The sequence below is a fragment of the Rhinoderma darwinii genome, chromosome 4, assembly GCF_050947455.1.
Source record: "Rhinoderma darwinii isolate aRhiDar2 chromosome 4, aRhiDar2.hap1, whole genome shotgun sequence".
NCBI classification, from domain to species: Eukaryota; Metazoa; Chordata; class Amphibia; order Anura; family Rhinodermatidae; genus Rhinoderma; species Rhinoderma darwinii.
Window position 1 is genome coordinate 151,948,167 of NC_134690.1, and position 15,420 is coordinate 151,963,586.

General features: G+C 46.1%; 1 protein-coding gene across 1 annotated transcript in view; it reads right to left on the minus strand.

Annotated features, from left to right (window-relative positions):
- Positions 1-15,420, minus strand: part of MELTF (melanotransferrin) — a 64,782-nt gene that overhangs the window by 8,029 nt on the left and 41,333 nt on the right. The window contains exon 15 of the mRNA XM_075863661.1: positions 5,597-5,786. Coding sequence (XP_075719776.1) covers positions 5,597-5,786 — 190 coding nt within the window. The remainder of the gene's footprint in view (positions 1-5,596; positions 5,787-15,420) is intronic.

A 15,420-nucleotide genomic window follows, 5' to 3' on the forward strand; every position in this document is an offset into this window, starting at 1 on the left:
AACAAACTCAGGTAGCGTGTTCACCTCCTCAGGGGGAGAAATAGAATTAACGGAAAAACATGACGTCAAGCATTCATTACCCCATTTGGTAAGCTCCCCAGTATTCCAGTCAAACGTGGGATTATGCAACTGCAACCAGGGAAGGCCTAAAACCAAATCGGACGATAATCCCTGCATCAACAGTACAGAGCACTGCTCCAAATGCATGGAGCCAACAAGGAGTTCGAAAACAGGGGTATGCTGAGTAAAATAACCATTAGCAAGAGAAATGGAGTCGATACCCACTACCGGGACAGGTTTAGGCAAATCAATCAAAGGCATAGCTAGAGACATAGCAAATTCCACAGACATGTTATTAGCAGAAGACTCTGAATCCACGAAGGCACTGCCGGTAGCAGACCTACCACCAAAAGAGACCTGAAAGGGAAGCAATATTTTATTACGTTTCATATTTACGGGAAATAACTGTGCGCCCAAGTGACCTCTCCGATGATCACTTAGGCGTGGAAGTTTTCCGGCTGCTTATTCTTACGCCTAGGACAGGTGTTCACTTGATGCTTGTCATCCCCACAATAGAAGCAGAGACCATTCTTCCTGCGGAACTCTCTACGTTGTCGGGGGGACACGGAGGCCCCGAGTTGCATAGGTACCTCCGAGTCTTCCGTGGAAGAGCGAAGCAACGGGACCTCGGGAGGCATCATGGGGGAGTCAGAGGGGAAAACACAGAAACGTTCAAGCTGTCGTTCCCTGAGACGTTGGTCAAGTCGTACCGCTAAAGCCATAACCTGATCTAGGGAGTCAGAAGAGGGATGGCTAACAAGCAGGTCTTTCAGGGCGTTCGACAGACCCAACCTAAACTGGCACCTTAAGGCAGGGTCATTCCACCGAGAAGCTACGCACCACTTCCTAAAGTCAGAACAATACTCCTCAACAGGTCTCTTACCCTGACGTAAGGTCACCAGCTGACTCTCGGCAAAGGCAGTCCTGTCAGTCTCGTCATAAATGAGTCCGAGAGCAGAAAAGAAACGTTCAACGGAGGAAAGTTCAGGGGCGTCAGGAGCCAAGGAGAAGGCCGACTCTTGGGGCCCTTCCTGGAGCCGGGACATAATTATACCCACCCGCTGGCTCTCAGAACCTGAGGAATGAGGCTTTAAGCGAAAGTAGAGCCTACAACTCTCCCGAAAGGAGAGAAAAGTCCTCCGGTCCCCTGAGAACCGGTCAGGTAACTTGAGGTGGGGTTCAAGAGGTGAGGTTAGGGGCACTACCATGGTAGCGTCAGGCTGGTTGACCCTCTGAGCCAGGGCCTGGACCTGTAGGGAGAGACCCTGCATTTGCTGGGCCAGGGTCTCAAGGGGGTCCATAGTAGTGTCAGGGAGCAGGGTAGACTAGGTATACGGGCTTGTGATTATGTAATGATGGGGGTAGGGAAACAGACAAGTGAGCCCTAATCTAACCGCCACTCTGTCCCTGCCTACTTGCAACGACCCGCCCTAGGCGACGGGGTACAACTTGGCGGCGGTCCCTACGCTCAGTAAGTGCACGAGACAAACAGACAAGGGAACACAAAGCAAAGGGAAAGGGGCAGTTGCCCACGGCAACACCGTGAGCAACAAGAGTGGTGAACGAGCCGAGTCAAACCAGGAGTGCACGAGGTACCAAACGCAGAGCAGGAGAGTAGTCAGAAAGCCAGGGTCAGTATGGAGCAAGATCAAATAGATAGAAGCTGTAGCTGGGCCAGGAAACCACACGAGAAGAATCACAAGCAAAGGAGGAACAGGAAAGGCAGGTATAAAAAGACAGAGGGCGGGAGCTAGCTCCGTCTGGCCAGGCTGCGATAGGCTCTCCCACTCCTAAGCCTGCCATCCTGAGTGGTGGAAGATGGAGTCAGTCTCAGAGACATAGACTCAGGTGCAGACTGATTACCTATGGGAGTATCCACAGAAGTTGTGCCTGGCAGATCCTTTACAGTCACACACACTTCCCCTGTAGATAGCGCCACACACACAGCCCCTGTAGATAGCATCACACACACAGCCCCTGTAGATAGCGCCACACACACAGCCCCTGTAGATAGCGTCACACACACAGTCCCTGTAGATAGCGTCACACAGATCCCCCTGTAGATAGCATCACACAAACAGCCCCTGTAGATAGCGTCACACACACAGCCCCTGTAGATAGCGTCACGCACACAGCCTTTGTAGATGGCATCACAGACACAGCCCCTGTAGATAGCATCACACACATCCCCCTGTAGATAGCGTCACACACACAGCCCCTGTAGCTATTGTCACACACACATGCCCTGTAGATGGCGTCACACACACAGCCCTTGTAGATAGCGTCACACACAGCTCTTGTAGATAGCGTCACACACACAGCCCCTGTAGATAGCGTCACACACACAGTCGCTGTAAATAGCGTCACACACACAGCACCCGTAGATAGCGTCACACACACAGCCCCTGTAGATAGTGTCACACACAGCCCCTGTAGATAGCGTCACACACACAGCCCCTGTAGATAGCGTCACACACACATCCCCCTGTAGATAGCGTCACACACATCCCCCTGTAGATAGCGTCACACACACAGCCCCTGTAGATAGCGTCACACACAGCCCCTGTAGATAGCGTCACACACACATCCCCCTTTAGATAGCGTCACACACACATCCCCCTTTAGATAGCGTCACACACACAGCCCCTGTAGGTAGCGTCACACACACAGCCCCTGTAGATAGCGTCACACACACAGCCCCTGTAGATAGCATCACACACACAGCCCCTGTAGATAGCGTCACACACACAGCCCCTGTAGATAGCGTCACACACACAGCCCCTGTAGATAGTGTCACACACAGCCCCTGTAGATAGCGTCACACACACAGCCCCTGTAGATAGCGTCACACACACACATCCCCCGTAGATAGCGTCACACACACATCCCTCTGTAGATAGCGTCACACATACAGCCCCTGTAGATAGCGTCACACACACAGCCCCTGTAGATAGCGTCACACATATCCCCCTGTAGATAGCGTCACACACACACAGCCCCTGTAGATAGTATCACGCACACAGCCCCTGTAGATAGCGTCACGCACACATCCCCTGTAGATAGCGTCACACACACAGCCCCTGTAGATAGCGTCACACACACAGCCCCTGTAGATAGCGTAACACACACAGCCCCTGTAGATAGCGTCACACACACAGCCCCCTGTAGATAGCGTCACACACACAGCCCCTGTAGATAGCATCACACACACAGCCCCTGTAGATAGCGTCACACACACAGCCCCTGTAGATAGCGTCACACACACAGCCCCTGTAGATAGTGTCACACACAGCCCCTGTAGATAGCGTCACACACACAGCCCCTGTAGATAGCGTCACACACACACATCCCCCGTAGATAGCGTCACACACACATCCCTCTGTAGATAGCGTCACACATACAGCCCCTGTAGATAGCGTCACACACACAGCCCCTGTAGATAGCGTCACACATATCCCCCTGTAGATAGCGTCACACACACACAGCCCCTGTAGATAGTATCACGCACACAGCCCCTGTAGATAGCGTCACGCACACATCCCCTGTAGATAGCGTCACACACACAGCCCCTGTAGATAGCGTCACACACACAGCCCCTGTAGATAGCGTAACACACACAGCCCCTGTAGATAGCGTCACACACACAGCCCCCTGTAGATAGCGTCACACACACATCCCCCTGTAGATAGCATCACACACACAGCCCCTGTAGATAGCATCACACACACTGCCCCTGTAGATAGCGTCACACACACATCCCCTGTAGATAGCGTCAGGCACACAGCCCCTGTAGATAGCATCACGCACACAGCCCCTGTAGATAGCATCACGCACACAGGCCCTGTAGATAGCATCACACACACAGCCCCTGTAGATAGCGTCACACACATCCCCCTGTAGATAGTGTCACACACAGCCCCTGTAGATAGCATCACACACACATCCCAGTGTAGATAGCGTCACACACACACACATCCCCCTGTAGATAGCATCACACACACAGCCCCTGTAGATAACGCCACACACACAGCCCCTGTAGATAGCGTCACACACACAGCCGCTGTAGATAGCGTCACACACACAGCCCCTGTAGATAGCGTCACACACACATCCCCCTGTAGATAGCGTCACACACACAGCCCCTGTAGATAGCGTCACACACACAGCCCCTGTAGATAGCGTCACACACACAGCCCCTGTAGATAGCGTCACACACATCCCCCTGTTGATAGCGTCACACACACATCCCCCTGTAAATAGTGGCACACACAGCAGTGATGAAGGGAGGGAGTGAGTGATGGAGGGATGATGGGATGGAGGGATGATGGGAGGGAGGGAGGGATGAAGGGAGAGATGAAGAGAGGGAGTGAGTGATGGAGGGAGTGAGTGAGTGATGAAGGGAGGGGGTAATGGAGGGATGAACTGATGAAGCGATGGACGGAGAGGTGAAGGGATGGGGTATGGAAAAGTACTCACCAGTCTGGGGCTCTGTGAAAAGTCCTGACTGGTGGGCGGGCCTTCTCCCCTGCAGATATTCTTCTCACTGTGGTAGATGGACCTGATTGGTGGGCGGTGTCACATGGGCATGACGTCATCAAAGGTCCTTTAGCCTACTATTTGGAGCACATTTATGTAGAGAGGTGTAACTTTCACCATCCTGGCTAGGCCAGCCCCGAATTGCTCTCCCTGCACCTTCTCCCCATCTCTGCAGTGACAGTTAGCAGCGCAAGTGCACTGCATAGTTTTTAAGATTATGTGCAGTTCGGACAGCCATGGGCCCCCTGGGTGCCTCAGGCCCCAGGCAGCCACCCGAACCGCCCATATTATGGTCCGCCATTGCCTATTAGTGACAATCGTCACTGTGCAGCTCCAGTTACAGTGGAAAAGATGGTGTAAAAGAAAGAAAACAATTTTTTTTACTTCCCCAAAGGGACCTTTGAGGGACAGACCAAAGTAATAAAAAAATAAAAGTAAAGTGCAAAAAAAATTTATAATAAATACACATAAAATACCCACCCCAAAAAAGCGTTTCCCTCCCGCCAATCATTGTCGTAACGCCAATTACCCTAATACAGATTGTAATATATTAAAATTTACGGTAGACAATGCCGATCACAAATAAAAGGTCTATTTTAACTGTGTTATTACCGAAAAAAATAGCTGAAACGTAAAAAAGCTTATGTTTTTACTATTATTTTTAAACTTTAAAAATAAAAATTCTAAATGAGCAAAAAGGATGTATATAAAAACGATAAAAAAAGAAACCTGCATTGTCTACGGAAAAAAACATTGCAAAAATCACGTCGTTAAATAAAAATGTTATAGCCATTTAACTAACATGTGCTAAAAATAGCTAAACGGTGTCTGGTCCTGAAGGCTCAAAATAGCCCGGTCCTGAACTGGTTAAAAGGACTTTACATGGAAGAGTATTACAGTATTTCATGGGGAATGTAAGTATTTACTAATATAGACATGTCAGGAGAGGTAAAGGGCCTCTTTAAATTAAAGTCAGGTGCATTTTACACAAAATTCTTACCTTCACTAGATGAACACTGGGAAACCTCTATAGAATCAATATAATTTCTACCTAGCCACTGTTCATACGATTTCTTCTCTTTGACAGGGACAATCTTATTGGTAGAGTCCTTAAAGATCAGGTCCTCTTTATAATAATCTGAAGAGTTAAACATTTTAAATACAGAGCTACTGTCACTCCCATAGTAATCCTGTAATGAAAATACAACAATGTAGCAAAGTAATATACACTGCACAGTTATTAGTAAAAAAAAAATACCGTATTTGATATTAAAATTGAATACTCAATAAAAAAAGTGACTGGTAGATAGATGATAAATGTTGATCTTAGGATAACCCCTTCAATATGGTTTGACTAATATAAAAGTTATGCAGGCACACAGGGGTGTAGCTAGGGGGGGCAGGCGGGGCATGTGTCTCCCTGGGCGCAACTTAGAGGGGGGTGCCAGGGCCACACCGTTCATGACGCAGCAGTCTGCCTGGAGAGAGGGAACAGACACACCGGAGCGGAGCACTGCAGAGGACAAGAAGACACAGGACAGTGGTAAGTAAACAGTGTAAAAAATTTAGTGCCTGGGAACACTAGCGTTTCTAAAATCATAAAATAAATTACATTATTTTATGATTTTAGAAACTCTTGTGTCTCCAGACACATTGTCCCTCGCAGGAGAGGGAGAATAGTAATAGTGGTAACAAAAAAACACATTTCTCCATTAAACATTTCTATCTATCTATCTATCTATCTATCTATCTATCTATCTATCTATCTATCTATCTATCTATCTATCTATCTATCTCTCTATCTCTCTCTCTATCTATCTATTCAATTAAATTCAAAGAAGCTTTATTGGCAGGACCAAATACACATTAGCATTGCCAAAGCAAGTAAGAATAAGGGATAGCGACTGAGGGATTGGGGGATAGGGACACATTTAGGGTTGGGGTTATACAAGTCCATGGCATATCATGTCTCTCTCAGTCTATGGCATGCAGTGACATATTGTGCCGCTATGCCCACTGTGCTTTCCTCTTCACCCAGCAGGATGTATAGTTTCTCTTCCTCTTCCATGGAGCTGAAGTCTGGTAAGAGATCATTGAGTCTCCTGAAGTGAGTGTCCCTCACTGCTGAGTATTTGGAGCAGTGTAGCAGGAAGTGGGCCTCATCCTCCACGGCTTCCTGGTCGCACTGTTGGCACAGTCTGCTCTCCTTGGGCTTGTAGGTTTGTCTGTGGCACCCGGATTCGATGAGCAGGTTGTGGGCGCTCAGTCAGTAGCGGCTCACGATTTGTCTGTTTCTGGGGTTTGGCAGTTTCTCCAGATATGGCGCCAATTTATATTCTCACTTTAGACTCTGCTATATTGTCAGTTTCTGGGATGTCTTTATATCGTTCCACCAGTCACTGATATACTCCTCTTGGCCCTCGTTTATTGTCTTCTTGATTTCGGCTTTTGTGAGGCCGCGCTGAGTGATATTTTCGTTAGGCTGGGTAAGGGTGAAATGTTCCGGGGTGCCTGGTTTACCTGGGACCCCTTGGGGTAGCAAGGCTTTATGGTGATAGGAACTTTGCCTGCTGCTATGTAGATAGCCCAGAATGATAGCGCCCTCTTCTGGATTGTGAGGTGTAGTGGGAATCTGCCCAGTTCGGCTCGACAGGCACTATTTGTGGCACTCCGATGGACCTGGAGAAGGCGTTTGCAGAATTCCAGGTGGAAAATTTCTGTTGGGCTGGAATCCCACCTTGACCAGTCTGGGTATGTGTCCGGACCCCAGACTTCACTGGCATACAGGAGTATTGGGGAGATCACTGGTGGTTTGAGGTGGTAGAGTTTTCTTCTGATGGCATAGAAGTTTTTGCACGTCTTGCCTTTCAGCATCTTAATAGCTTGTTTAAAACTTCCTGATTAGTTGATTTCTAGGCCCAGGTAGGTGTACCAGTCGGTCGCTGTAAGTGTGGCGTTATTTAGGGTGAAGTTCAGGTGCCTGGGGGATTTTGAGTTTCTCCTCTGGAAAACCATGATGTTGGTTTTCTTTGCATTGATGGGTAGTGCCCACGTGGAGCTGAATTTTTCTAGGATTTGCAGGTTGTCTTGGAGATCTTCCTCGGTTGGTTATAGCAGCAGAAGGTTATCTGCATACAACAGAAATTTCACCTGGGTGTCATGGAGGGTGAGACCTGGTGCTGAGGAGGATTCCAGAGCAGTGGCCAGTTCATTGATGTAGATGTTGAAGAGCGTTGGACTGACGCTGCTGTCTGACTCCTCGGCTCTGCTGGAAATCAGCCGTTGTTTTCCCATTCACCTTCACGCTGCATCTGTTCTCTGTGTAGGAGCTTCTGATGACGTCATATGTTTTACCTCCTATTCCGCTCTCCAGCAGTTTCAGGAATAGGCCCGGGTGCCACACTGAGTCGAAGGCCTTCTTAAAGTCCACAAAACAGGCGTATATCTTCCCAGGCTTTGTATTGTGGACGTGGCTCTTGATGAGGCTGCGCAGGGTGTAGATGTGGTCAGTGGTGCGGTGGTTTGGCATGAACCCAGCTTGGCTTTGGTTGAGGACATTGTGCTGGGTGAGGAAGCTGAGGATTCTCTTATTCAGGATGCTGTTGAACAGTTTCCCCAGGTTGCTGCTGACACAGATCCCTCGGTAGTTGACTGGGTTGTACCTGTCCCCACTCTTGTGGATTGGTGTTATAAGTCCTTGGTTCCAGATTTGAGGGAAGTAGCCGACACTCAGCACCATATTGAATGGTTTTGCTATTGCGGCCTGTATTTCTGGAGGGCTGTGCTTTATAATTTCTGGTGAGATTCTGTCTAGGCCACTGGATTTTTTACACCTCATGTCTGAGGTTCTCTGTTACTTCTTGCAGTGTTATTGGTGCGTCCAGGGGGTTTTGAAAATCTTTAAGTGTTTCCTCCATCACCTTCAATTTTTATATTATTTGTTTTTGTTTTTGGCTTTGTTCTTCTTTCGGGATATCTTTGTAGAGGTCCCTGAAATATTGGAGCCAGATGTTGCCATTTTGGATATGAGGGTTAGTTTTCTTGCAATTTTTGCAAATGTATTTCCATAATTCGCAGAACGAGTTGTCATGGAGGGCATCTTGGAGTTGGGTACGTTTGGTGGAGATGTGACTTTTTTCTTTCGGAGGATGGTCTTGTATTGCCTCTGTATGTTGCTGTAGGCCTCCTTCAGACCGGTGCTGTTTGGGTCCCGATGCTTCTTATTTGAGGCAGTTCTTAGGGTCTTCCATACTTCTTTGCACTCACGGTCAAAGCAACCGTTAGGATGTATTTCTTGCGGCCTCTTGTAGTTACATCTTTTCAGGTCAGACCTCTCTGCCATGGTATAAAATATATTATTTAGGTCATTTACAGCCTGATTTACCCTTCCTGGGTTTGTCTCATATACCTTGTTGTAGAGGTTGTGAAGCATCTCCTGGACTTCTGGTCTGTTGATTGTCTCTTTATATTTTATAGCTGACATTTTGGACTATTTAAAAGATGGGGGCAGGTTGAAGAGGCCGGTTTGATGTGTTTTTTGTGCAGATGGTTTGTTTGTGGATTTAATGTATAGAAGTAATTGGTTGTAATCTGACAGGTGCGTTTGTGGAGTGACTATGAGGGCACCAATGTTTGCAGGGTCCATGTCCGTGATGGCATAGTCTACTACACTGCTGCCTACCTGGGAGTTTAGTGTATACTTTCCTAAAGAGTCTCCCTTGGTATGGCCATTCAGTATGTGTAGTCCTAAGCTTCGACATAGATTCAGTAGTTTTTTCCCACTTTTGTTGACGGTGCTGTCATAGCTGTTTCTCTCTTTCTGTATGGAGTTATGACAGTCGGCCCCTGCTCCAAAGATGAAGATGTTCCATCATTGGTCAGGTAGTCTTTTTCTCCCCCCGTTCTTGCATTGAGGTCTCCGTAGATGAGAACGCTGCCCAGGGTCTGGAAATGGGCGGCTTCCCTTTGTATAATCTCAAAGCTGTCGGGGTTGGAGTACAGGGACTCTGGCGGTGCGATATACATTGCGCAGAGGTACATGTCAGACTGAGAGGTGAGGATGGAGCTGCCTATTCTTATCCAGATTTAGCTGTCTCCTCACTTCACTGCTTTGATCTGTTCATGGAGCTCCTCTGTGTACCAGACTAATATTCCTCCTGAACACCGGCTCTGCTTGATGTGTTTATTTTTCAGGGCAGGGACAGAGATTTCCCTGTATCCAGTGGGCACCAGGGATTCATTCTCTGTACTAGTCCATGTTTCCAGGAGGATTTGTATATCAATTTTTTTCAGTCTTTGGTTGAAGTCTGGATCGTTACTTTTGCATCCAAAGGCTGAGTCGTTGAGGCCTTGAATATTCCAGCTGGTGATTATAAAGGACCTCATTGTGTGTCCATATACCTTGTAATGAGCGGCGCTGTGTAGGACAGGCTGGAGATGTGACTGGTGGATGTGTTGTAGATAATCTCGTGTTGTATAGTCACATAAGTTTTCTACATAAAGTGCTGAGCAGGGTCTTTATCTCCTCCATGTCTCTGCTCTGCATGTCTCTGTCTGAGGCAGGGGGTTTCCTCCATGGCTTTTGCCTCTGTTGGTCTGACCTTTGGTGAAGGTGTTTTTCTCCTGGGTGTAGTGAGGTGTGTGGAGTATGAGGTCTTTTCATTATTAGTGATGATTTCATGATGTTTTGGCTTTGGCTGGTGTGGGATCCAGGTCTGGGGGGTCTGTTCAGTACAATGTCTTTTAGTTCTTTGGCCAGAAGGCTGACCCCTCGTTTGTTGAGGTCTTTGTCGTCATACAGGTAGTGATATTCTATGGAGGAGTGTTGTGCCAGGCTGATGTTTGACATTGAGCTGATGTTAGCTGCCAGCCCTGTGTTGATGGCCTGGGTGATCTTGTTGGGTAGATCTTTTCTTGGGAGCATGGATGATATAATTATTTTACTGCCGGGGAACTTTTGTTGTGCCGTCTTTGCTAGTTGGGTCAGTTGTTCTGCAATCTGCTGTTGCTGGTCTTGGAGGTTATTTGTACCCGTGTGTATAATGATATGATTTTGATTGGTAAAATGTGGGTTATTGATGACTAATGTGACTTGTTGAATAGTTGCACAGTGAATTTTACTGACCCTTTTTCCTGGGAAGAGTCGCCGTGTATTAAGGTATTTGCCATTTGAGTCTATTTTTAGTTCAGTATCAGGACAATGTGACTTGCGGGTGGCTTGTTTTCATTAATTTCAGGAATATTTATTGAGTTTGGGTGATTTGATGTTCTAGCGCGCTGGTCATTGGCAGTCCTTACGTCAGCGCTCTCCCTTGTTCCTGGACTTTGTGTTTGTGGTTTCTCTCTATCTCTAATCTGAGCTTTGTATTTTCTTGTTGCAGCTCTTGGAGTGTACATTGTATTTCCTATCTATCTATCTATCTATCTATCTATCTATCTATCTATCTATCTATCTATCTATCTATCTATCTATCTATCTATCTATCTATCTATCTATCTATCTATCTATCTATCTATCTTACATAGTTTGTACGGTTGAAAAAACTCACATGTCCATCAAGTTCAACCAAGGGATGGGAAAGGGGAAGTAAAAATATTCTACACATAGGAGCTAATATTTTTTTGTTCTAGGAAATTATCTAAGCCTTTTTTAAAGCCATCTACTGTCCCTGCTGTGACCAGCTTCTGCGGTAGACTATTCCATAGATTCACAGTTCTCACAGTAAAGAAGGCTTGTCGCCTTGACTATTCTTGGCCACCTGCCTTTCATTTTGTATTTTTGCTGATTTTATTACCTTTTTACAGATTTTATTAAGCTCTTTATATTTTTACAAAGGCTAAAGCTGTACCCTCAGATTTCTATTTTTCAAATGCCCTTTTTTTGTTATGTATTGCCCTTTTTACAGAAGGTGTAAGCCATGTGGGGTTTAATTTTAGTCGTTTATACTTGTTACCTATAGGAATAAATTTTGCACTATAATTACCCAAAGTAGATTTGAAAGTCTCCTATTTATCATTTGTACCATTATTTAACATTAATTCTTCCCAGTCTATATCCTGAATTGCAGCCCTCATCCTAGGGAAATTGGCCTTCTTAAAATTAAGTGTTTTTGCCCTCCCAGCCTATGTTTGTTTTTTACAGTATATGTAAAATGTAACTATATTGTGATAACTGTTACTGAGGTTTTCACGAACATTGACGTTCCCAACAAGCTCTGCATTATTAGAAATGACCAGATCCAACAGAGCTTCACCTCTAGTCGGGTCTTCCACAAACTGGACCATAAAATTTTCCTGCAACAGGTTGAGGAAATGTCTCCCCTTTGCAGTTGAAGCCGAACCATGACACCAATTAATATCCCGGTAATTAAAATCTCCCATTATCACTACTGTACCAGCCTGTGCAGCCCGCTCCATCTGTTTATATAGCTGACATTACATCTCCTCAGTTATATTGGGGGGCCTATAGATTACACCAAAAGTAATTTTTTCAGTGTTTACCTCCCTTTGTAATTCCACCCACAAGGTTTCAACCTCTTCACAACCTTCACCCAATATTGTCTCTTTCACACTCACCTTCATATCACTTCTCACATACAGACATACACCACCACCTTTCCTATTGGCCCTGTCTTTCCGAAACAGTGTAAAACCCTGTAGATTTACAGCCCAATCATGTGAAGAGTCTAGCCATTGTGAGACAGTGACAGGTAAAGTCATTGAGGGAAGGTACATTTCCCCTAGAATCCTGTCATGTGTATCCTAGGCTCCAGGGAATGAGTATTTTTTTGCAATAGAAAGCTTTAGCTTTCCAATCTCGGCTTAAGGAAAAGCCGGAAAAAGGGCCTGGAGTTGGATTGGGGAAGAGCAGGGCGGGTTCCCCAATCCCTAGTCCATTTCTTTTTGTAGGACAAGGCTGCTGCTCAATTAGCTGCACCTGCAGCCTGTATATAAAAAGGTGCAGACACAGTGTGTGATCTCTCACCCCTGACTCAGACCGGAGACTACTAAGTCTGGAGTAGCCTCTATTCTATGTGAGTAAAGACCTGTGTTACTTTGTGTCCAGTGCCGGGTAGGAAGGCACTTGGTATAGTTAGATAATATCTTGTTTAGTTAGTGCTCAGACGAGCAGGATTTATTTTGTATTTTGCCTTGTTGTACAAGAGGCTGTTTCTTTGATAAGAATAAAACACAGGCAAAGCCCTGTTTATGAACTTTAAGGCACGGTGTCCCTGTCTCTGGCTACTAAGAAACCGCTGTACCCACCCCTCCTGATGCTAAACCCTCACACCATGTTTCAGCAACTCCAACTATATCTATATGTTCTTCCAGTACCAAGGCCTCCAGCTCCCCCATTTTGCTTGCTAGACTTCTGTCATTTGTGAAAATACACTTTAACTTGCCTTTAAATGTTTCACTTTCAGTATCAGAAATGTGATTTGACATTTGGTCATTTTTATTTTCACTGTCGCTTTGTAACGAAAGGATCTCCTTATCTTGTTGCCTAGTCCTCTCCCCACAGTCTGTTTCTCCCCCCACCAATATAGTCTGACCCCTGTCTAACCTAACTACCCCTTTATTTACTACATTGGCCTCCCTCCTCAGCCCTAGTTTAAATACTCCGCCACCCCAGCTAGAATTCTCTCCCCGAGCACAGCGGACCCCCTTCCATTTAGGTGCATTTCATCTGCAGAATACAGTTTGTACCCCAATGAAAAGTCAGCCCAGTGCTCTAGGAACCCAAAGCCTTCTCCTCTACACCAAGACTTAAGCCATGCATTTAACCCCCTGAGCTCCCGCTGTCTTTCCTGTGATGCGCATGGCACAGGCAGTATTCCTGAGAATACAACCTTGGAGGTCCTTCACTTCAGCTTGTAGCCTAGTTCTTTAAAATTATTCTTAAGGCTCCTCCACCTACCATTTATTCTGTCGTTAGTACCCACATGGACCACGACAGCTGGATCATCACCAGCCCCTCCCAGCAATTTGTCCACCCGTTCCACCACATGCCGAACCCTGGCACCAGGGAGACAGCAAACCATTCGGTTGAGGCGGACTTGGCGACAAATTATTCTATCCGTCTTCCTGATTATAGAATCCCCTACAACTATCAATTGTCTTGCCTTACCTGCATTACCATCCCGCCGACTACTAGCTGGGCTGTTCTCCCGGCTGTTAGTGAGATCAGTATCCACTAGGGCTGCCATTTCTGAGACCGACACCCTCGCATCATCACCCAACTTGGCAATTTTAGTTGGAATGTCAGAAACAGGATTGGCCTTTCTTTTCTTGGACCCCTTTCTACTGTCCCTAACTACATTAACCCAGCTACTTGCCTGATCCTGCTCACCCATGTCTTCACCCTCCAGTTCTAATCCACTAACTGCATGCTCCGTGAGCAGCAGGCTCCGCTCAAGATTGTCTATCTTCCTCAGTGTTGCATTTTGCTCCTCCAGATCTCTAATGCGAGCTTCCAGGTGACCAACATGCTCACATCTGCCACAGAGGTATTCACCCTGGAACTTCGGCTCCAGTCGTGCATACATATGGCAAACTGTGCACTGAAGAAAACCTCCTATCTTGCTATCCATTATCCCAGTTACAAAAAAAAACAGCGAACCATTGTCAAAGTAAAAGAAAAGAAGAGTACTTACTGGGGATTTAACTCTTCTTTTTAACTCCGGTTTTAGAACTCCACTTATATCACAAGCCACTTAAACCACCAAGCTCAGGCAGAGCAAAGCTCAACTGAGTTCAGCAGTATAATTTATATCACCTTAGTCTAATTAACCCCTCCCCCTAGTCAGTTGCTCAGCTGGAAGGAATCTGCAAGGAAAAAAAAATCTCTATCTATCTATCTATCTCATATCTATCGATCGATAGATCTAATCTGTGCCAGTCACTGCACTGGTTGCCCATCCCCTTCCGAATAAAATTCAAACTTATTACTCTCACCCACAAAGCTCTCCACAGTGCTGCACTTCCTTACATCTCCTCCCTCATCTCTGTCTACCACCCTACTCGGGCTCTACGTTCTGCTAACAACCTTAGATTAAAATCCTCCATAATCCGAACCTCCCACTCCCGTCTCCAAGATTTTTCTCGTGCTGCCCCCGTCCTCTTGAATGCGCTACCCCAGACAATCAGATTAATTCCCAATATCCACAGTTTTAAGCGTGCCCTGAAAAAACATCTATTTAGACAGGCCTATAACATTCCCTAATCTGACTCCTTTCCATGGCCCTCCTTTTAGATTAGTCATCAGAATAAGATTCCCTCACACTCCTTCTCTTCATGTCCGTCATACACGGATACTGGCTGGTGACCGGCTCATGCAGCTTTATGTGCACAACCCCATGTGTATAAAAATGGCTGGACTATTGTACTGAACAAACACTGTTACACTTTGTGTCTCCCTTATTTCCTCATAGATCGTAAGCTCTTGCGAGCAGGGTCCTCACTCCTCAGGTTTGAATTGTAAGTTAACGTTGTCACTATGTAATGTCTGATATTGTTTGTTTCATGTTCCCTCTAAATTGTAAAGTGCTGCGTAATATGTTGGCGCTATATAAATAAAGATTATTATAGATAGATAGATAGATAGATAGATAGTGTTTGCAGGTGGTCAAACACTTTTTGATCAAAATGTGCACTAAGAACTTCCCTATTTGTAAGTAGATTTAGCAGTAATGCATATTTATTTATATTTAGTGGCTTAGGTGGCATTTGTGTTCGCAGTGTGCTGTCGCCATTTCTTTTTCTGCTGTATATTTGCAGTCACAGGTGTTCTTGCACCTGCATACACGTTTTGTATCATTTTGTTGG